This window comes from Camponotus vicinus, unplaced genomic scaffold (assembly GCF_025532165.1).
Source record: "Camponotus vicinus isolate PSW18456_S1 unplaced genomic scaffold, iyCamVici1.0 SCAF_4, whole genome shotgun sequence".
NCBI classification, from domain to species: Eukaryota; Metazoa; Arthropoda; class Insecta; order Hymenoptera; family Formicidae; genus Camponotus; species Camponotus vicinus.
Genome location: NW_028141976.1, coordinates 20,712,473 through 20,735,536, shown reverse-complemented (window position 1 = coordinate 20,735,536; position 23,064 = coordinate 20,712,473). Strand labels below are relative to the sequence as shown.

The following is a 23,064-nucleotide window of genomic DNA, read 5'->3' as shown; positions in this document are numbered from 1 at the left end:
TGTGCCAAGAAAAACGCAAATTTGTGGTAGCCGATCGCATAACCAATTCGATACGGTCTATTCAAGTTTTATTCAGGCTCACATCATTATAATATATTTTTAATATAATATATATTTATTTTTATTAGCTTTAATTTTAATTGAAATAAGTTAATTGAAAGAGAAAGAGAGAGAAAGAGACAGAGAGAATATTAAAATTTCATGTCTCTTTTGTTAACCAAAATTAAAGAAAAAACAAGATTGATTGATTAAATTAAAATTAATCTTAATGAAAGCAATCATTGAAGAAGAAAAAATGTCAAGTTTCAAGATATTAATCAAGTTATTAATCCGAGAATAAAACTTGTGTACAGCACAAGAAAATCTTACATCTCAATTATTATATCTACTATAATGTTTTATCCTGTTGATAAAAGTATACACTTAGAAAAAAATCTTAGTTTTCATCTGGAAAGATGAATTTAATAATGCCAAACATCGGTCGTGCGACAACGAATTTTTAATTTTCTGTGGAAATAAAATTGTAAAAGAGCTTTAGTCATTCTCAGCACTATCTAATGTACTATTAATTTCCTATCTTCTTGATAACTAAATTAACTTGAGCATTAAATTATCATACAGCGAGCGACACATTTATAATTTTATTTTGTATGATAAATTGTTAATTTGTTCATTTTGTATGATAATTGTTAATATCATAACTAAGTATATACAGGGTGACCCATTTTAACTTAGGCAGCCAAATAACTCGAAAAATAAGCAAGATAGAGAAAAATGTTTTAGACAAAAGTTGTATGGTTTCGAGGGGGCCATAAGATGGTATCATTGGTTTGACCTTGAAGAGTCATTTGAAGGTCACGTGAAGGTCACTTCAATTTTTTTAAATGGAATACCCTATATATTTTTGTACATTCTTGTAGCTTATTTCGAGAGCTTTCCAAAACACTATAATTAAGTACCTTTCCGTTAAGTACTTTTTGAGTTATGATGCTTGAAATAATTTCTTAATTTTACATAAACCGTAAAATATCTTGTAAAATATTCATTTTTCGATTATCTTACCTTAATACTTTTATGTACAAAATAATGAGAGGAATCAATTGGTGTAAAGAAAACACATAGTTGTTTTTAAGAAAAAATATGGAATTGTTAATTGCAAATTACATATTTTTTCTTCGAAACAACTATGTGTTTTCTTTACACCAATTGATTCCTCTCATTATTTTGTACATAAAACTATTAAGGTAAGGTAATCGAAAAATGAATATTTTACAAGATATTTTACGGTTTATGTAAAATTAAGAAATTATTTCAAGCCTCATAACTCAAAAAGTACTTAACGAAAATGTACTTAATTATAGTGTTTTGGAAAGCTCTCGAGATGAGCTACAAGAATGTACAAAAATATATAGGATGTTCCATTTAAAAAAATTGAAGTGACCTTCACGTGACCTTCAAATGACTCTTCAAGGTCAAACCAATGATACCATCTTATGGCCCCCTCGAAACCATACAACTTTTGTCTAAAACATTTTTCTCTATCTTGCTTATTTTTCGAGTTATTTGGCTGCCTAAGTTAAAATGGGTCACCCTGTATAACATCTTATAACGTTTAATCGCCGACAGAGAAATTTGCGATCGATGGAGAGATATGAAAGAGGACATACACGTAAAAAGAAGGGAATTGGTTGGCATAAAAAGAGTCGCTTCTCGAAATCTACCATGTGCTGGCGTTTCCCTTTCATACCGACTTGTCTGATACACTCTTGTCGACGTATATATCTGTATACAAATTAGTCGCGTGTACGCGCAAGTGCATATATATCGCACGCAAATATTATAGCGCGCATTCCAAGTATGCGTTACATAGATCGCTCGACTCGCGCAGTATGATCCAATCAAATGCTAAAGTGGATACCGACAAAAAGCTATGCGATGATTTCGATTTCTATTCGTTGGCCCAACGAATTTCAATATGGCCTGGCATGCCCGAATAACCACTTATCCCGCGTAGGCAGGTATTCGTACGCGCGACTATGAAAGGCGCGACCGCGAATGATATGAATACCGCGAGCAGCGAGTGCATAGTCGTCTTTTCGAACAGATTCATCGGTGCATCCTCTTCAAAGTATTTTATTATATCCGCGTATCGCAATATAATAAAGTGACAAACAATAAGATCATGTCAAAATTGCTAATGTTTCAATTTCACGCTTTTATTATGTCTTGTTAAAACGCGGTTTTATTACGACGCGATTCTAAATGTCGCATTGTTTAATATCGGAGTGATATTTGTAACAATTTACATATGCTAATCACCCGTTACTTTTCATACGTCAATGTACGACGAAAGTAATTTGCATGGTTATAGGCTATACATTCTCGCTTCGCATTCTCACGATACATTCTGTTATATCGCATTCGTTTTTCCCGCGAGTGATCTCGCAGATTAGAATCATTTGTAATATCTGGTATCATTTATAATCATTAACTTGTCGCATCCGTACTTCGGCAACGATCGTATCTCGACGATGATCGTGCATTCACATGCGTCGCGGACAGCGACAAGGCAAAGATCTTTTTTTTGATGTGTAAGTGAAGATAATGTAATTAATATTCAGGAGGACGAGAACAATCAAGATTATTGATTAACATTCGCCACATGTGTCCTCGACGTTTCTTGATTAAAAACTCAATTTATTTGAGACTTATCTTTAAACTCACTTCGCAATACCAAAAAGATGCGGAAAGTTCGATAGCCTTGAATGGAAAAAGGGGATTGCCTATTTAGAAAACTGATGGCCTAAGGTAGGTAGCGTCACTTATCCGGAAGGAAAAAGACGGCGCTTAAAGAAATACGTAAAGCGACAGTAGAACGAGCAAGAAAATGGGTAGAAAGAACAGATAGGCGGAAAGAGGAGGCAGGTACGATCTTTAGGGGATGACGAAGATGTGTTTTTGTCGACGCAACTGGGAGGGCGAAAAGAGATCGCTTTTTCTTCTCCGTCCTTCTTGAGCAAGCTCTGTCTTCGTTTTTTTCATCGCTTTTCTTTCTCTTTCAAGCTGGCGCGTTTAAGAAAGCCCCACCCTGTCATCCCTCTTTTCGATCTTTCTCTCGCCCTTTCTTCTCTTTTATCGCTTGCACCGACGACGCCATCGTCCTCCACCGTCGTGATCGCCATCCTCTTGATTCACCCCGAAGAACACCGAGAGTGCGAGAACGAGACGGAGGTCCCATGGATGAGAAACGTGTTTGTCAATAGCCTGTTAATGCGCTAAGCCATTAATCATTGCGAGCGTTCGCTCCTGTCACCGCGAACTTAAACCATCCCCCGAACTCATCCCTCCAACGTTGGTAGAGAAGAAGCGAGAGTAAGAGCACGGGGGTGGCTGTGCAAAACACCAAGAACCGACTTGTGCGGTTCTTTCCGAGATCTCGTTTCTGGCATTTGGCCTCTCTCCATCCTCTTCTCATCGCTCGCTGATAAACAGTATTTAACTCCAAAACATTTTTAATCAAATTAGATTTATCGACTCTTAATGAGATGCGAAATGGCAGATGCATTTTAATAGTAAGATTCTATATGCTTTAAGTACTCTTGTTTCATTTATATGCTCAATCTGTAGCTCGAAATATTTACGATTGTCGGAAACATATATCATAACGTTCGTTTTGTGTGAGTACAACATAAATGTCTTGCGTGTCGCGCAGCGGTGACATAAGCACATCGTCCCAGTTAAATATATTTACGACAATATATAGAGTTTGAATATATTTTACAATTAAAACGGATACTCAGAAGAATGACATTCAGCAATCTCATACATGTAATTTCATTAACAATCCAATACAGGTATTTTCGATCTTTCATTTTTCAGTCAAAAAATGATATTGTTTCTCGACATTATATATAATTAATTCTTTATAATAATTCTTCGACATTATATATAATTAATTCTTTATAATAATTCTTTTGTAAAATTTTGCCCACATATTGTATACTAAATAATGGCGCATAATTTAAAATTGGACATTTAACTGCGCGAAGGGACATTCCAGTGGACATCCAAGAATATCCGTGTTGTGAGGCGGGACGAGATGCGCGAAATGTAGCCAGGGATTGACCTTTTCATTGCGACCCGAGTCGTTGTTGCTCTTAATTTCTGTACATTTTCGCAGAGCGCGGACGGCGCATTGGCGGCAACGGAACGCAGCGCGATACACGCTCGTCTTGTCATATCGGAAGGATCTCTGCGCGCGTTAATGTACCGCCACGTAATAATATCTCTCTAGCAACGTGCGAGAGAGCGGAGATTCGCTCTCTGAAATAACCGCGCGTTTGCGGCCGGCGTGCACGCGCGGGCGTAGAGTTTGTGGAGATGATGATCGGAGCGCTTCTGTAGAATGCAATAGAAAAGAGGAGGACGAGGAGGAGAAGAAGAAACAGCGCAAAGAGAGAGGAAGAGAGGAAGAGCGAGCGAAATTCGAGCGCGAAAGGAAGAAAGAGACAGCGAAAGGGAGAGAAGATAAAGCGAGAGCGGAGGATGGAGATGGGGCATTCCTATTTATAGCGTTCTATTCGTTTCGGGTAGCTTGGGATGCTGCACGGATCTGCCATGGCGGAAGGCATTATTATGGTAAACGAACGCACGACGCTCCGTTTATTATCTCCAAGTTTATTGTGCTTTCGCGGCCGATTAACTCGTCTAGTCTCGAGATCGGAACCGCTCGCAAGAGCTCGTGCGCGTAGAGAATCACACACGCATGACGCTCGTGCGTGCAACTCGTGCCGGTATCTTTCGTTCATCGGAGTTTCTCGAAACGTATCGCTCATTTAGAAATAATTATATAGCTTCTTCCATAGTGCAGTCTATAATGAATATAAAGTGGCACATGCTCGATGAATAAAATATGTGAGTAGACTTGGTTCAGCATTAATGATAAATAAATTAATAAGATAAATTAATGACAAATAATAAATAATAAGATAAATTAATAATTAATAATAAATAATAATAAATTAATAATAAATAATAAGATAAATTAATAATAAAAAATATAATGTGGATGACAAAATAATGAAAGATATAAAGAAAACATTTTTCTAAATAAATATACAACAGTTAATCTTAAATTCAAATCAGTATGCGTGCAATGAGCAGTTTTTATTTTATTATCACTCGTGTGACGCTTTGCATAATTGTAATTTGAGTTCTAGCGTTGAAGATTAGACGCTCGGTAACGAACCGCGGATAATAAACGTTTAGCGTTTAACGAGTACAGACACTATAATTCGCTTCGTGAGGCCTGTAAATGAGCGGCTATAACGAGAAATTTGCTCTCTCGCTCCGACGCATATATAAATTAACGTTAACAAGACGCAGTCCGTACGTTAATAGACATGTAACAATACCGTTCAGGTGCAATCTATGCAAGAATTAACGGTGACCGAGCCTCGTAAAACTACCGATTAGAAATCGCGCAAAGGCGAACGTATGTTTTCTTAAAGGTCAGATATCGAAAAGATATTGAATTAATGAAATGATTATCATTTCTAATTGCACAGCTCTATCTTTACTAGCCTATCAGCTGTTCTCGCTTACCATTCATTCGTTCATTCATTATTCCAATGAAACGAGAGACACGTTGGCGAGATTTTCTTCCATTCAATTTTACGAGTCCCTACAAGTATTAATTAAAATTAGGCGATTTTACCCTCGTCTCTTTCTCGAATCATGCTTAATAATATGAAAAAACAGACTCCCGAGGAGGAAGAGTCGAACGCGAGTTAACTTAAACTAATCGCCATGTGGGAACTGCCCGTGTCGTTCGCGCATTTGTACGTCGAGGATACGCGATACATCACCGCTGAGTGCACACACAATGTGCTTTCCCAAGTACAAACTGTTTATTGTTTCTCGAGCGTCGCGCGCGCGCTCGCTCGCTGCTGCGAGGGCTGAGAAGAAGCCGAGAGAGACGATAATAATAGCCATGCGCGCGGCCTCCTCGCTGCCGCGCCACTCACGAGAGCGGGGCCGTTTCCTCGCTCCGGCTTTATGAAATATCCTCGCCATTCTTTCGCGCCTGACTCATTCCTTCGTCCGTGCCGTGCTCCATTCATGATCCGCGCTGTGCAACCACACGTCGCTTTAATTGCGCGTGTACGTACACGTGCCGTCTACAACGGAGGAGATACTTGCGCTCCTTTCTGTCGCGTCGACTTTTCTCCCCCTAACAAACGTTCTCGTTTCTCCAATTTTGCGTAAATACACAACAGTCTAATTAAATTGAATGTTAATGTTTTCTTCAATTCGATCTTTCATGTAATTTTACACCGACGTTGGTTTCTGTATAGCTTTTTTTCTTATATAATATTAGTATTATTTCCGGAAGAGAATTTTGAATCTCCAGGAACAATTGACATTGATCCAGAGATTGATCTCGAATTCCACGGGACGTGAGTTCGCACGATGCGCGTACGTTGAGCGCATTGTAATTTCAAATATCCAATACAAATGTGCGCACGTGCATTGTCGGTCCCGAGTGAGAATCCTATTGTCTTGGCGGGTATCGTTACGAGCAGCGCGTGTTCCCGCAACCGGTTGCGTGCGCAAGAAATCGTCGTTTCGTAGTTATTAGTAATTAAGATTTCGAGCCGCGATGGGAACGGATGCCGTAACGTGAAAAAAAGGAGGAAAAACAAAGGAGGTTCTTTTCATACTAATTTTCTGCTAAGTGGATGATGGGAAGGCCGCTATTATCGGCCGCTGTTTGCGCTCGTTATTTCTACAGAAGTTAATGATACAGTTCTGCTAGGTTGTTTAAGTCGCGTCGTCAATCATCGTATCCCGCGATTAAGCGAGATTTCGCTTGCCGCAAATAGTTTAAATTATATTGTTTAACGCATACATTGTTACGATGTTTGAAATGTTACATAAATCTGCAAGTCTTAGAATATTTATAACAATTTTAATCTTACGAAAGAGATATTTCGATTAGATAATATGACGGAAAATATCTCACTATAAACGGATAATTATTCCGTTATACTATTATTTGAATATTTATATTACTTTTTAAATATAATAATTTATTGTGACGTAGATTTAATAAAATTACTTTTAGTAGATGTTATAAAAAACGGTATATAGTATACACATATATTAAAATTAAATTTAAAAAAATTATTTACTAATTACAATTTACTAATTACAATAATAATCGTACAAAATGCGTGTCCAAGTTTGCCAAGTCGAATATCAAAATCAGGTTTTGTTGCATTCTAACAAGTTATAGTTACATTTACGCATAAGAGAACCTGTTTCGAAACCGCTTCTTATTGTTAGTCATTCCCACTCTATGCGAGATTAGAGTACGTTTCGCAATCGCGAACAGATCGATCATCGTACGGTGTCCCTGAGTGCGAAGCACGACGACAATGCCAGCGCGTTCTCCGTTGTTTGTTGGCCGCGCGCGTCATAATTCACGCCCACGCACGTGCGCGCACATCTTTGACGCGAGAGAGAGCACGTAAAACGTCACCCGCGGGAAACCCATCGCCGTCGTTTCTCCGCGTGCATAAGCGTGCGGTGGCCTATTACGGGCGCGACCGCGCATACGCGGATTTTAATTATTCTCCGGGCCGGACACCTGTCACGTCACAAGCGCGCACGCGTGCGCGCTCTATTTATACGCCGTGCGTGCTTAACGGTCAGCGTTATTTCGCCACGCCACGCCACGCCATGCCACGCATCCGCGAGAGGCGAGAGAGGACGCGGATCTCTCGCGAGGAGGCCCGGAGGAACGCGCCGGCGCGGGACGAGTGTCGGCGCGTGTGTACGCACGCGGTCACTCGCGCGCGGGCACGCGCCCGGCTTTTCAGCCGTGTGGTCATTTTCTGCCTGCCTCCCCCACTCCTCGCCTACCTCCTTCTTCCCCATCGCTCTCCGCATCTTATCTTCTCACGCCAAAGTCTCCTCGATGCAACGACTCGATGCAGTGCGATGCGGTCGTTCGTTGGGAATAAATGCGTCTATTGAATTGCATGTACGATTAATTCTCTCGATTCATAATTCATTTACTTCATCTCATCCAAGGACCTCAAAGTCTGACGTTTTGTGAAAATAGTTTTCAAGTACAAGATATTTAAGAAATATATTGCTAGAGAGATATAAAGAATTGTAATTTGACGCGGTAGAAATTATGTAAGGGTTTGTTCCGAATAATACTGCATCTCGAAGTAGCGGTAGGCGGCCGTCAACGTCTCTTTTCGAGGCTTCTCGGCCCATTATATTCAGAATCTCTTATCCCACGCAACAGTTATTACTTTATCCTAGCTCACGGCAATGTAAGCGTGAACAGTTTAAGTCAGTTTAGAAAATTAATAGACAACTTAATACTGCCGAGCAATTCGCGGCGTGATAAATGCTGGGGCAAATCGGAGCAACTGGAAAACCCAAGAAATATGGGTGATCTTTCTTCAAGTTTTAAATAGAAGATTGTCAATAAATATCTATTATTAATAAATATCTATTCTAATCTATTATTTCCTTCGGATTTTAATATGCAAACGAGAATTAAGAACAATTGCAAATTGAAAAATTCTTGTTTGCGTAAGCGAATTATTCAAAACCGCGCAAAACCCTCGAGGCATCACCGCCAAATGGAGATGCGGAGGCGATGAGAAGATGGAAGTATAAAGAAAAGCGTCCGACAAAGGTTACTATTTATAATCGGCACGGTGTACGCCGCCGGATGAGCGGGCGGCAGTGACGCTCGAGAAAGAAGAAGAAGAAGAAGAAGAAGAAGAAGAGAGCCACGAAGAAGAAACAGGGCAGAAGAGCGGGCGGTCAGGCGCGGAGACGACGATATATTAATAATGGGAGCAACAAAGCGGGGAGGAAGAGAGGAATAAAGGAGCGAAGGAAGTATAAAAAAAAAGGACACTCGTGCGGAGCAAGGGGAAAGAGGGGGAGGGGAGAGTGAGCGATCGTGGCTCCGTTCCCTTCGTTCTCTCAGTTCCTGATCTAAATTCGTCCCAGGCCCCGTTGCGACCGTTTGGCTTAAGGCTAACGGTCCGTCCAGCCTCCTCTCTCTGTCATTCCTTCGTCCTTCTTCGTCCACTTTGCTCGGCACGCTCTACCTCTCTCTCTTTCTCTGTCGCGAGATTGCTACTCGATGACTCTCATTCATGAGAAGAGAAGGACGCGAATAGATAGAGGCTCGATCGGGGTGAAGCTACTGTACGAGGGGGGGGAGAACGGGGCGAAATGAGAGAAATTGCGAAGAAGGAAGAGAGACGGAGAGATGGAGAGCGGCCGGAAACGCCGCTCGCAAGCCAATGTTCATTCACAAGCCACGGCTGCGTTGTCATCCTCGTCGTGTTTTTCCCTTTTCTCTACTTCGGCCTCGCGCGTTCCCTCCTGTCCTCTTCCTCCTCCTACACGCAGACTCTCTCATCCGCGCTTCTTCTTCGTTGTCGTCGTCGTCGCCGTCGTAGTCGCCGACAACCACGACGACGATTACGACTACGACGGCGACGTCCAGCAGCGCGAGCAAAACGTTGCGACGCCACCGACGCCGCCGCCTCGCATAAATCTCGCTTCTCTTTCTTTTACCCTCTTTCCCTGTCTCTCTCTCGCGATCCCAATCGCCTCTCTCTATCTTTCTTTCCCTCTCTTCTACACCCACTATAGTGCCTGGCATACTCTGTAAGAAGATACACGAGCAATACGCGGAACGCGTACAACACTCATTGTTCTTGTCGGCTCCCGCACCCGCGACCGGTACCGGAATAGCATGGTATCTCGCGTGCCACCGCGTTAATACCGCTCTCGTGCAACGCATAACGATGGCCCATCTCGCGTCTCTGCGTTAAACTAACCGCGCCCGCCCGCGGTGGAAAATGTGTGGATTCTGATCTCGGCTTAAACGTGAGATGAAAACGGCTTGCGCACCGTTTCATCCAATAATGCGCAATATTTTACTGTGCTAATATCATTTTACCGAGTGAAACATCGCAACACACATTTCTGAAGTTTGAGATTATAAAGTTTATAATCATAATTAAATAGTTTATACGCGAAAAAAATGCCAATTAAATTTTATTCCTCAATATTTTTTACTTTGATTTTTGTATCAAGCAGATGTAAATTATTTCTTATTATAGTGCTATATAATTTTTTTTTATCATATTAACAACTAGAAAATTTGCATTTCGCACGTCATTTGAAATCCTTATTCAAAAAATGTAATGCAATAGAAGCAAAAAATTTTACGAAATTATGCAAAACGTAAAATGTTATGTTGATTATGACTGCAATGTGAATACTGTGTTTTTATTCTGATTCGAAATCATACGGTACATTATTCATTTCTCCATCCTGTCACGAAGAGGAAATTATCATGCGAAGTAATTACGAGAACGGTATAAATTGACGCTGAACCGCAATTGATCTTAATTGAGAGGAAAAGAACATCGATTTGCGGTCTAACGCGGAAAGGGTCAGACGGGATGCAACGGATGGACGAATTACGCGGTAGCCCCGGCAAAGTACGCTCGGGGGGACGGTAAGAGGCTCTAGTTAAGGGTGCGCTGGGATATTGAGGATACGAAAAAGAAGGGTGAAAGGAAAACATGAAAGAGATACGACCCAATGTCATTTTCTCTCATACGTTTCTTTCTACGGACAACAGTCGGGGGTTGCAAGGAACGCGACGACGCATACATCGACATGTATAACAATGGCGGGTGATGAAAGATCCAAGATTCTGTCAAACTGAAAAGTGCAATTTTTGCAATCTACATCTTATTAAATTTCCAAGTTATTTTTCGATTTGCAGCGCGACAAGTTTATCGATTTAACTACGACTGAGGTAGTAAGATTTATATCTAGTGCTCGCGTATTCGCGCTCGCTATGCAATTGCATAGCATAATGGCGATAAAATGCGTTGATCTCTTCCCGATTTGGGACCGTCTCGAGGATTTCTACCTGGGCGAGAGAACGCAGGGACGATCGGCAAACCCGTGGTGGAAGATGTGGGCGGACAGACCGACGACAACAATGAGCATTGTGATCTGCGCGGGTGTGCCTCGCGCCCCATTGGTCGATTCTCACCACCTCCACGAATCCGTCCCCGAGCTGTAAGCGAGCATGCCGGCAGAGGGTTGTACCGCCGCCTCCGAACCGAACAATACACAATGCGCGCAGCGAACCACCTGAGGCTGACATTGTCGGTGATAGCGACTTCACGACTCGGCGATTTCTGTATTTCTGTATTACTTGGATAATATCGTTTTTTTTTTTACGTTGTGTTTCTTCAGAGTGATACGATTATTTTTCTGCATTAGCCAATTGATAAACAATATTATCGAGTATAACAAATTACCATTTCGAAGAAAGAGGAAAGGATTAGTAACTGAATCGTAATCTGGCAAAACATTAATTAACAATTTTTTTGAAAACTAAGACTCAATTTCGATTATATTTTAAATTGAAAACTATATATTTAAATTAGACTTTACAGTATGCTCCTGTATCTTGACGCGAAAAAAAAGACTGACGCAGAATAATCACTGATGCAAATTTAAGCTGAATTCATTTTAATTGAAAAAACATCGATTTATGAAGAAAAAAAATCACACGTGCAATCGAGAGATCCAATAAATGTGTGTGAATTTTGATATTTTATTTTAATTTAATTTACAGAGACATCAATTAAATTAAATATTTAAGCTCTAAAATAAAAATTAAGATTAATTAACTACTTGTATCGTTTTTATTTTTTTTTCTACTTGACAATTTTAACAAAGTAATAGAATAAAAAAATATCGCGAACGCGAAATGCGTGAAAATAATTACAATGCGTCGCATACTTCGCACATAGATGTTATTTGCGCTCGACCACAGGTCATTTTGAAACGAATGTTGTAGCTACACGGCAGTACTGACAGACTGGTGCATTTTCGCGGACTTTTCGTGAAACGATGCATCCATTGAGTCGGTGCGCTACGCTTTGCTCCGACATCGCGGCGACGTATATACCGCATTCTTGTGCGCCACGTGACGCGCTGCGCGTTAATCTCGTTCTCCACCCGCTTGCCCCCATTGAGCGAGACACGAGATATCCCGGTAGGGGTGGTTCGGGAGAGGGGAAGAGGAGGGAAGGGGGGACAAAAAGGGGAAACAAGCGCAGCTACCGTAACGCGCATAACTGCCCATCCACGGTGCTACTACTACGCCCAACTACGAGTTGGCAGTGCCTCAGGATGGAGGAAAGAGGCCGGGGGCAGATGCACGATAGATTCTACCAAGCGCGCGCACACAGCCGAACGATCCGTCGGCGGCGTCAACAAAGACGACGAGGACGAGGACGTCGGCAAGGACAACGTTGGGAGTCGGCGGCTGGTGGCTGTAGTGGAGGCAACCGGTAACAGTGGTGGTGGTGGTGCTGGCGGCAGTGGCGGGCAAAGCACATCTCGGCGTGGGTGTCGGGAGAAAGGAGGCGGCGACTAGGCTCAAAAAGAGGCGTGGTATGCATGGCGGGATTCGCCGCCACGTACAAACGAGACGAGGCGCCTCCGCAACGACGGTGAGATGAAGAGGTGACGGGAGAAACGGCCGAAGGGGAGGGAGAACAGAGAGCGGGAGAACGAGAACAAGAGCGATAGGGAACAAGAGGAGGGAAGGAGAGGCTCGATAGCGGTCGCTCGGTGGAATAGAGGGAGACGGAACGTGCCGGTAACAACGGCAAAAGAGAGAGGGCTCGCGTCGGAACGATAGGGGACGAGAAAGGGTGCGAGCGGGACGCGAGAGAACAGTAGCGGGGCGCGAAAGCGGTGCGGCGCGCGGGCGCCGAAGCGCCAGCCGCCGCCACCGCCGCCGCCGCCGCCGCCGCCGCCGCCGCCGCCGCCGCCAGGCAGCGCCTTCCGAATCTTATCCCGGTCGGTCCTCGGGGGCTTCAGTCAGTCAGCCGACGCTCCGAGACGCGGTGATTATTTCCATTGTATGCTTGCCGTTCTCTTCGGGAGGGAGGAAGGGGGAGGTTTCCCACCGCACTCTCGCGTTACCTCGCTCCCTCTTCCGCGTCTCTCTTTTTCTCGCACTGACCTCTCCGCTCCCGCTCCCTCGTTTCGCCGCGCGTTACGCCGGAGCAGCCTCCGCGCGTCTCCTTCTCGCCCCCACTGACACGGACCCACTGACGCACCGCGCGACCGCCGAAGCCTTTCCGTCGTGTCGCAGAGCGCCTCGTAGCTCGCGGTAGTGATACGCGAAGCGGAGCATCGCGCCGTTATCGTGATCGAGATACCCGTTACATCTGTTCGCCGTGCGATTCGGCGGCCGGAGACCTCCGCTCGCTCGTCCGCGCGCGTGCATCGTCTGTCCGTGATTGGAGTGTTGAAGTGCGCGACCGGTACTGACGTAACCGGGTCGTGAAGTAGCGTGGAGGAATCGGTGCAGCTTGTCTTGGTGAACGCGACTTCGGTCGTGCGATCGTGTCCGCCCGCGTGCGAGTGTTGGAGCTACCGAGCTCGCTTGTTGTGAGTTACCGAGTGCTGAGAGAGAAAACCGGTTGGTTCCGAGAGAGCGGGTCCGATCGTCGCGCTAGCTGTCGATCTTCCTGAATTTGTCAGTGGCGGTTCTACTCATTGTGCGGAGGTGCGTTCTTTTGATACGTGACAAGTGTTCCGTCGATGGCAACGGGGTAGTCCAGGCTACCAGCGCGCGGCCAGGATGATATGAGCACGCTTGGCAGGTGAGTGAATCGAGCTAGCGTGTGCCCGTAGAATCGAACCACGTGGTTCTCTCGAAGCACGATGCGGGGATCGAGAAGCGGCGGTGAAATTATATCCCAACGTTTTACGTAATCGCACGTGCAAATTTGTCACGAGACACGATTGCTGGATAGAATTGATTTAAATTAACATTTCATTTTCGAATTTTTTATCTGTAAATATTTGTAATTTATACTCGTATATTCTTGGACGCGCAATTGCCAAGTTATAAATCATACGATTTATGAAAATCTCTACTAGCGACATAAACCGTGGAAAAATCATATAATCTGCAAAAGTCAAATCGATTTTAATTAATTCAGTCTATCAGTGCGATTTAAAACGCATTACTTTTTAACACTACGTTACATACATATTATCAGAATTATATAGGTTGAAGAAAATTACGATTATGTAAGCACGAAAATTATACGATAAATTTTTTGCTAATCTAGCGTTGTTGCTACCGATTCAGGGTGACGGTGGCGCGTGCAACGAGCGAAACGGCACGCGCGTGTGCTCGTGTAACGTGAATTACGATCTGTTATGAGCGAATGATACGCGTGTCTATCGGTGCGACGACCGTAAGGCTTCTTTGGTCGCAGCGTCCGCGCCAGGACCGAGCCAGCCGCCGACGCGACTCGAAACGAAACGCGGAATTACGCTTACACGAGCTACAATGATCACGCGTATGAGGAGTTCTCGCCGGTGTGTAATTGGAGTCACGTCGCAACATTGTATCTCGCGATACGCGACCGCCGACGTGATAGCGCGAGGGCGATCGGAATGTATGTGCAACGTATGCGACGACTTGTGTGAATACGTGCGTGCGTGAGTCGTGCTCAGGCGACCGGGTCGTAGGCCTGTATACACATACGGGGCCATGTGTTCGGTACGCGAAGAAGAAAGAGAGCCGCTTCGTATCGGAGGGTTGACGAGAGAGACGAAGAGAGGAGAGGAAATGTAACGAACGAGGGTTGAGAGAGAGAGAGAGAGAGAAGGGAACGTGCTCTTTACGCATCTGACCCAGTGACCCTCCCCGTTGCCTCTTCCCCTCGGCTTCTCATGCTTCTCTCTATGGGGTTCCATCTCTCCGCAGGCTTCCCTCTATCGCGGTATATCCCTCTACGCGACCCCTCTTGAAATCCGACGACAAATTCCTTCTTCCTTCGCGCGAACGATGCGAGAAAGAGCGACCACTTGATGCCCAGCTCGATCAATTAAAGCATACGACATATGGGACGAATTCTTCCAGTCACGAAACGATAAGGCAGAAGTCTTTGTCGATTAGGCGTGTGTACAAAACGGATTTCGTAATGTGGCCGGAAAGAGTGTCTTAATCTGCAATAATATTTACGAAAATTGTTTCTAGTCACGAATAACTCGAATGATGTAAGACGTTACAATTGAGTTGTATAATTGCTGTATCACTTATTACCTCATCGGGGTAAAATACGCTCGCTTGCATGTTGCATTAAGTGAAACATGATTTCGCAGTTTTTATCCCATAGCAGAAAATTCCGTCAATCGGTTATCTAAAGCGAACGCGATTAGGGATTTCGCTCGCAAATATATACTTCCGCATGCGATGTCTCGTTTAATTAGTGGCTCTCGGCATAAATCCTCCCACAAGTACGACTTGATAACGTGGAGGGTTGCTGAGTACGCGTTCGCGCGGAAAAAATATCGAATTGCACCTCGAGGACCGTGATAATAAGCGCGAGCGTACGGATTCCCGAAGGAATCGCATCCGCTCGATGCGGAATTGACACGTAGAAGACTGCATGCACGCATTTGCGTAACAAGAGCGCGTATCACGGAGCGATACGGAATCGAGAGACGGGGCGTTATCGAATTAACGCGCGAATGTTCGCCGCTCGAAGAGAGCATCCGCTTTATTTTTTACCGATTTCCCTGGAGCATAGCGGTCGTTTTGCTTCGGGATTTTGAAAACGAACGATTTTACAGACAAAATTATGATTTGCAACATTTGTCAGACACGAGATCGATTTTTTAGTTACTTTGACCATCGAAGCTATTTAAATTAATCGACAGCGCTAAAAACCAGCGAAAGTCGACTAAATTGCGAGAGTAAATTAAAATATATAATTGATGTTTAATTATGAGGTTTTTGGGGAGATTTCCAACAGAGAGAATTAACGTCACGAATATCTTTTTTCGTGAACGTTTAAAGAAATTTTCTTTTTTTTTAACGTGATTTTATTAATAAAAATATATTATTTATCGCATTCATTTCTACTAAAGATTTTTTTCATCATATATGCTATACTCCGAGTGGATGAAACATTAAAAATGCTATGTACTTGTTAAACTTACAAGAATACATTCATCGGCTTCATAGAATTCCACGTCTTTGACGAGATAATTAAAACGAAGATAGAGTATATTTGATACACATAAAAGCGCTTTGTAGCTAAAGGTGCAGCGTGGGTCATTATATATTATATTTCCGCTAGAGAGAGAGAGAAGAAAGAGATAATAAATTATTTCGAACGAGGTTACATCCCCTCGCTCCCTCCCTCTCTCTCTCTCTCTCTCTCTCTCTCTCCCTCTCTCTCAACTATAAATACAATATGCATTATATCGCATCGCGCTGCATAAAGATATTTCATATAACAATGCAATATCTGTCCGCGGTATTTTATTAAAGTCACAATTGCTTTCTAAGTATAAATCCAGTCGCTTGCTCAACGTGTTAGTGCGGTGTGACTCGAAATACCGGCACGACCTCGGCTGATATATGCAGACAACCCTATAATTGCGCGTGACACCGCTCGCTACGAAATGAATTCGGGTACGCGTGCATAAAGTCGACAATGGAGACATACTGCGCGCTTTGATTGCGTCATTAAACTGCGTGTTAGCGCACAGAGACAAAGCACGATTCTAAAGTGTCAAAACACGAGACGGTCAAGTTCCGACATTCCGACTCATTGGCGAAAAAGAGCGATAGTCTGATTCGCGCGTATTATATCGAATAAGAGTCTAAGTAGCCGGCGTGTATTGCGCAATCTCTAACAATATAAACGACACTGATAAAACTTTGATACTTGCCACGTGTGGTTTCAAACTTCATCTAAATGTAAACAGATTAATTATACAATTTTATAATGTATATTATCAGAATATACATATATATATATATATATATATATATATATATATCATATACAAGTATCATTGCAAATTGTAATTTTATCAGAATATACATATATATACATCATATATAAGTATCGTTGCAAATTGTAATTTTTAAAACGTCTGCTTGACTATTTGTCTAACATTACAGAATCACGGTACATTCACGGCCATTTTTCAATAGTGAAAAATCATATCTAAAATTTTCCGTGTAATTCTTCCTAATTATATACTTGCGCGTCAACAATTGTGATCTAATACCGCTTACATCAACGAAATTGACATACATGAGTTATATCGTTTTAATGATGCTTTCCTATATAACCACAAACGATATCGTACTTGACTTTGACCGATCTAACAAACGACAGGATGTGAACTGCATTTGCATTAGAAAAAGAAAATCTTTACTCATCAATGTGATTGCATATCCGTTAAGGTCAATCAACAAGTCATCAAAATGATAATATGAAAATAAATACGAATGCTTTCTTTTTGTATTCCTTCGCGTGTCCATAAATTCTCCATCTTGTTTTCATTTACCGCTGGGAGATATTAAAAATTTCGAAAAATCCTGGCTCATTATCTAACATAATGCATTTTTAATTATTGAAAAGCTAACAAGATATGTGGCAACAAGATACGGTAAATTAGATGGCTCAGCAAATTATGAATTACTAACTAGCGAACGCACACATAATCACGCGTACACATAATCATTCATAGAAATGTTACGAAAATCTCTAATTTCCAGATATAAATTCGATATAAAAAATTTAATGGATAACAATGGATGATAAGCGTTGGATTTGACACTAACAGTTCTCTCCAAATTTTTTCCAGATATGATCTCGTAACGTTACGTTAATCTTGAGTTTGATCAATCATACATAATGATTATACATACATATATATATTGTGATATTTCTACAATTATTTTCAAACAAGTTTACGCAAAAATAGCTACAATTTTTATCGTGTAATTTTTGTTTGTTGATAATTTTGTATTTTCTTTTATTAGAATTATTTATTGCGTAAATTTTATGACTATTAATGCACAATATTGTTTTCTAATTTTTTTTTCAAAATATTTCTATATATATATCGATGTTTTGTGCTAATTTGTAGAATTATTGCAACAAAAAACTGCGAGATTGCAAAACAAACTGGCACTGAAAATAGATGATAATAAATTATCTTGTTTTCGTTATAATGATACAATAATGTCCGTTTATACTGTACGATATACTTGGTGATAAGATCTACTTCAAGGTTCGACAGCACGCAAGTACGCAAGTACGACACGTGAACTTTTTTAAACAAGCTCTAAATAGATGGATACAATCGTATGACTTGCGGTCATAATCGATTATAATCGCGCGTTCCTTAGAATATGACAATAGATAAAAATGTTAGAGCCGCTTTATTTATTAGCATCTCACGATTCTACTTGCTAATTGGGATACAGAACTTTGTAGTAGGAAATTACAGCGGCAATTAAGCAGTGACATATAGTAATGTACGGTCAGAGAGATAAACAGAGATGCAAAATATATTATCCGCTGATCAGGCAGAACGAGAATATATTGTAAAAATTATCGATCATCAGGCCATCCTCTGATCCCAGGCTTTCCGTGTAGTTTTTTTTATTGTGTTATTTTAAGCGAATGAAACATTATTAAATATGTAAGTTATAAATATTAAATTTTAAAGCCGTAAAACCCTAGGTGTCTATCTATCTAAATTTTGTCGTTTTCTGGCATATATAAAAAACACGCAAGGAAAAATACAATGAAAAAGAACAGAGATCTCATTACTGCGCCACCAGGGTTGGCTTCCACCCCGAGAAAGCCGAGTTCTCGAGTTCGAGGATCGTCGGGGATCCCGCTATTCGCAAACCACACAATGCCCGTATCCCGCCGCGAGAACAACGAGAATTCACGGCGCGACCGGGATTCATCAAGACAGATGAATAGCGGCAGATAGCCGAAGTATGTACGCGGACCATCGCGCTATCGCGCGTGGTCTTTCGCGCACAGGTCCGCGCTTTGTTCGATGCGATGTATAGGGATCGTGTACGCGTTTGAATCCGGGGATGGCGGGCCACGAGAGAGATACAAGCGTGTAACGCACACGGTGGAGATGTCCATGTGTTTTTCGGGGTGGCGCGCCGTCGCGCGTACCCCACGAGCTTTTCTCTTCTTCTCTATCGTCTGGCCTTCCTCTCCTCGTAATCCTCACACTCTCCTCCCTTCTTCTTAGCATTTCTTCGTCGGTTCCTCTCTCAAAAGAACGTGCTTTTCCTCGTGCGTGCCAGTGTACGTGACGGTCCGTGCGTGGGGACGGTTGCGGAGAACTAACGCGTTCCAGATGTTGCGCGCTTTGTTCTCATCGACGCGAGATGCCTACAACTTTTCTCTTTCGACCGAAATCCTGATAAACGCGTACGGCGCTCATTTACATTCGAATGCCTATAAATCTTGTTTTTAACTCTAAATTGTCCAAATAAATATGTACAAGAGGGATTCACGGTGAATTTTTTAATTACAACTGCGATCAAGTAAATTAGATTGTTTCAAGACTATTTTATTGTAAAAAAGCAAAAAACATTCTTTTTTTTATTCATCTTTCGATTCGTTTATTGTAGCAAAGAGATGTATTCAGTTAACGTGCACAAATCTTCTAAATGTCGCCGCTTTTCGTTAGTTTTATAAACATCGCCCTGTTGTTATTTAACTCCAGACGACTATTTGCGTCTTTTGTCTACTTTAGTAGTCTCCCTCGAGAGCGCCAAATAAATTTCTTTCGTCTTGCTTCATCTCTCTCTTCCTTTCAGCCGACCCTTTTTCCTTCGATCTCGTTTATCTGTCTTCCCTTCTGTCTTTCTCTCTCTTTCTCTGTCCCTCACGGGACGGTATATGTATACGCGCATAGGAACGCGCGGTGGGTGCAACGCCTGTAACACGCTCCCTATCCTCTCCCTAACGAACGCCGTTATAATGCGGAGGAGGATCGAGGAAGCGATCTAAGGTCCGAGCAACTTGACACTGAACACATGGCCCCACTTCTCCTTAAACCCACACTCGGTCAAAAAACTCTCCCCCATTTCTATCCGTCTAGCTCTCTCGTCTCCTCAACAGCCTCATGTCCTATTCTCTCTTTCTCTGCTCTTTTTCCTTTTTTTTTTCTTTTATACGTCTCTTGTTCGAGGTCTTGCTTGATCAATCATGCGCTCGTAATCCACATCGATTTAATTTTTAACGAGTTCGTATCGATTATAATATTGTAGAAATTATTATGAATTGTTTTTTGTTTTTTTAATATGAGATAGAGGGAATGTAATGAACACATTATTATTATTTTGGACGTAAAAAGCAAGTATCCAGTATTCGTTATACATCGTGAGATCAAATATGGTATTATTTTCAGTTATTTCATCTCAAATTATTCGCAACACTATCCATACAATCAAAATCCATATAATAAAAATAAAATTGTATAAAAAGCATTGTAAGCCTCCGGAAATTTCTTTATCGCATCATTGCGAAAGTGTTCAATAAGTCACTTCTTTACGCAATAGTTAATCCGTAAAATATACATATAAACATATAAAAAGAAAAGATATAAATTCTGCCTCGCGGAAATAAGAGGAAAGTACAAAGTAACTGTCACAACGGTGAAAGGTCGAACTGATTTGCTAGTATCCGCTATTTCTGGGATTCACTTATCAGCAGGCGTCAAGTGGTTTTTTTCATTGGCACCTAGTAGCTGCACCGAGCAGCTGATCGCTGTGACGCGCACAGACTCTCTGATGTATATAAGTCTCGATTGAACGGCGACGAATCTTGCAAACTAAACGTTCGTTTCTTTTGATCTTGTTTCTCTCTGGGACCCAAGTTCAGTGGTACGCCGTTGCCGCTCTCGTAATCAAGTTACGACGATATTAATTACTCGACGGCTCGATGCGGCGCGTCTGCGGATTAATAATCCGACTTCACTTTCGTTCATTGATTTGCTTTGGCGCGATACGATAGCCAGCATTTTGTCGCCAGGATTGGAAAAATAGGATGTATCGCTGAATGAAAGTTTAACTTTTGCATTATTCATATATTGAAAAAATGATTTGCGTCAGTAAATTATCTATGCAATCTACTATTAAATTACTAGTACTAACATACACTACACATAACAATACACTTGATAATTTCAATCTTAATACATGCAAAAAAATTTTTAGATTATATGTTAGAGGAATAATAAAGAAATTAAAGAGTTTGTTCAAGAAAAACGTTCACGATTCGCATATTGTGCGAATGTTTATCGTCTTTTTGTGATATTTGCGTTATATCATTATGCGATAAAAATTTCGTCTTTAATTTGTTGATTTGATGCATTTATATGCGTAAATAAATCCAACGATATAAGTTTATCCGCGTACTTTCCCTGACTTATCCAAAAATTAATTATAATCTGCGTTATATGCGAAACTGAATTTATCGAAGAATGTTTTTAAGATGCTATTTTTAATGAGAGAAAAAAACAAAAATAATTTCTTTTTTTTTTTGATATTCTACACTTGGAATATTGAAATTCTAAAAAATACATAAAAATATGTACAAATAAATTATATTTATTATACTTCTCTTCTCTAATTTATATAAATATCTTTATTTTTTTTTTATAAATAACAATTTTGGACTTTTTCCAAGAGTCTTAATTTTCACCAAGTGCAAAGTTTTATATTACCATACTTCAAAGCGAAAGCCGCGAGTCTCATAGATAAAAGCGCACATTACATGAGAGGAATGGCAAAAAAATAGATTCGCGGCAAGAGAAGCGATGTTGAGAGGCAAAGACGGCAACGGGAGAGAGGCACAGGAAATAGTATAAAGGGTTAGAACAACTGGGAGACACCAAGAGACGGCTTTCCTTGACCTCTCCGCTGATAACGTACTCTAGAAGACAGAAAAAGAGCAAGAAGAAAAAGAGAGGACCGATGGAAAATTGCTTTTACAGTCCATGCGACGCGACGCACGCCGAGACGGGCTGTCGGTCCCTGTAAATATGTTTCGGTCTAGAATCGCGGCTTACGCTTCTGTCTCGCGTCGCGATGCAAAGGAGAACGGGAGGATTGGACGCGCGAGGAGGACCACTACTCTCTGGGACAGCTGCTATCTCCGGTGGGTGACGGTGGGCTGTTACGTTGCGGGCGGGTGGTTGTGCGGGGTCCGCGCCCGCTCATACATAAACAAGAGATCGGCCGAGAGGTAGCATCAAAAGAAGAGACGCCGGTACCGGGACTCCATTATGTAGAGCGTATCCCACGGTGGTCCTATAAAGAATACTAACGACGCGGCGCTTTCTCTTACCACGTCCAAGATTTTCTCGCGCAGGATCGCGCGTTGAAAATAGAAACAGCTATCGATATTTAGACTTTGAAAACTCTCTCTTTCTCTCTCTGTCTGACAACACTTTTATTTTTCTATATTTAATTATTTTGAACTTTCCTTTAAATATTAAATTTTAACGCTAGAGATGATATTTTAACGTGACATGTTGTGAGAAATATTAATTAATCGTGTGTGTGACCTAAAGTTGTATTTTTTATTTTCTCTGTCTTATTTTTTCTTTTTTAAACCTTTTTATTATTTATTTTTACCGTCTATGATATAATATTGGTGACAAAATTGGTGGAATATTACAGTGCAGCTATCAGCGTGTCAAGGTGCCTGTAACATGAATTGTATAATAAAGTGTTGATGATAAAAGTGTTTAATGATAAAAATTTGGCGGGATCATCGTGTTTTTTCGTATTTGATCTCTCTTACGACAGCTTCCAAAACTGTATGAAGATGATAATGAGAAAAAAGAAAATGAAGAACTGTACATTAATGATTTCTTATCGACGTTATATATTTCAGCCAAGGCTAGTGGTATAAATTTAATTAATAATGTGTATCTGCTTTTTTTCGCATCGTATAATCGACATTGAAACACTTAATTCGTTTAATTGCCCGTTTATAAAATACGAAATGAGATAAATTTATATACATTACGATAGATTGTTATGATTTATAATCTTTCGTTCACTCTTACTTAATAAGAAAAAAACACTTTTAGTAATAATTT

General features: G+C 41.4%; 1 protein-coding gene across 5 annotated transcripts in view; it reads left to right on the top strand.

The window, feature by feature from the left end:
- Nucleotides 1-23,064, top strand: part of Sox102f (transcription factor Sox102F) — a 158,745-nt gene that overhangs the window by 83,675 nt on the left and 52,006 nt on the right. The window contains exon 1 of one of the 5 annotated variants that reach the window (XM_083098859.1): nucleotides 12,911-13,757. The exons of the other annotated variants lie outside the window; for them this stretch is intronic. Coding sequence (XP_082954985.1) covers nucleotides 13,741-13,757 — 17 coding nt within the window. The 5' untranslated portion in view covers nucleotides 12,911-13,740. Of the gene's footprint in view, nucleotides 1-12,910; nucleotides 13,758-23,064 lie in introns of those variants that run through there. 5 annotated transcript variants of the gene reach the window in all.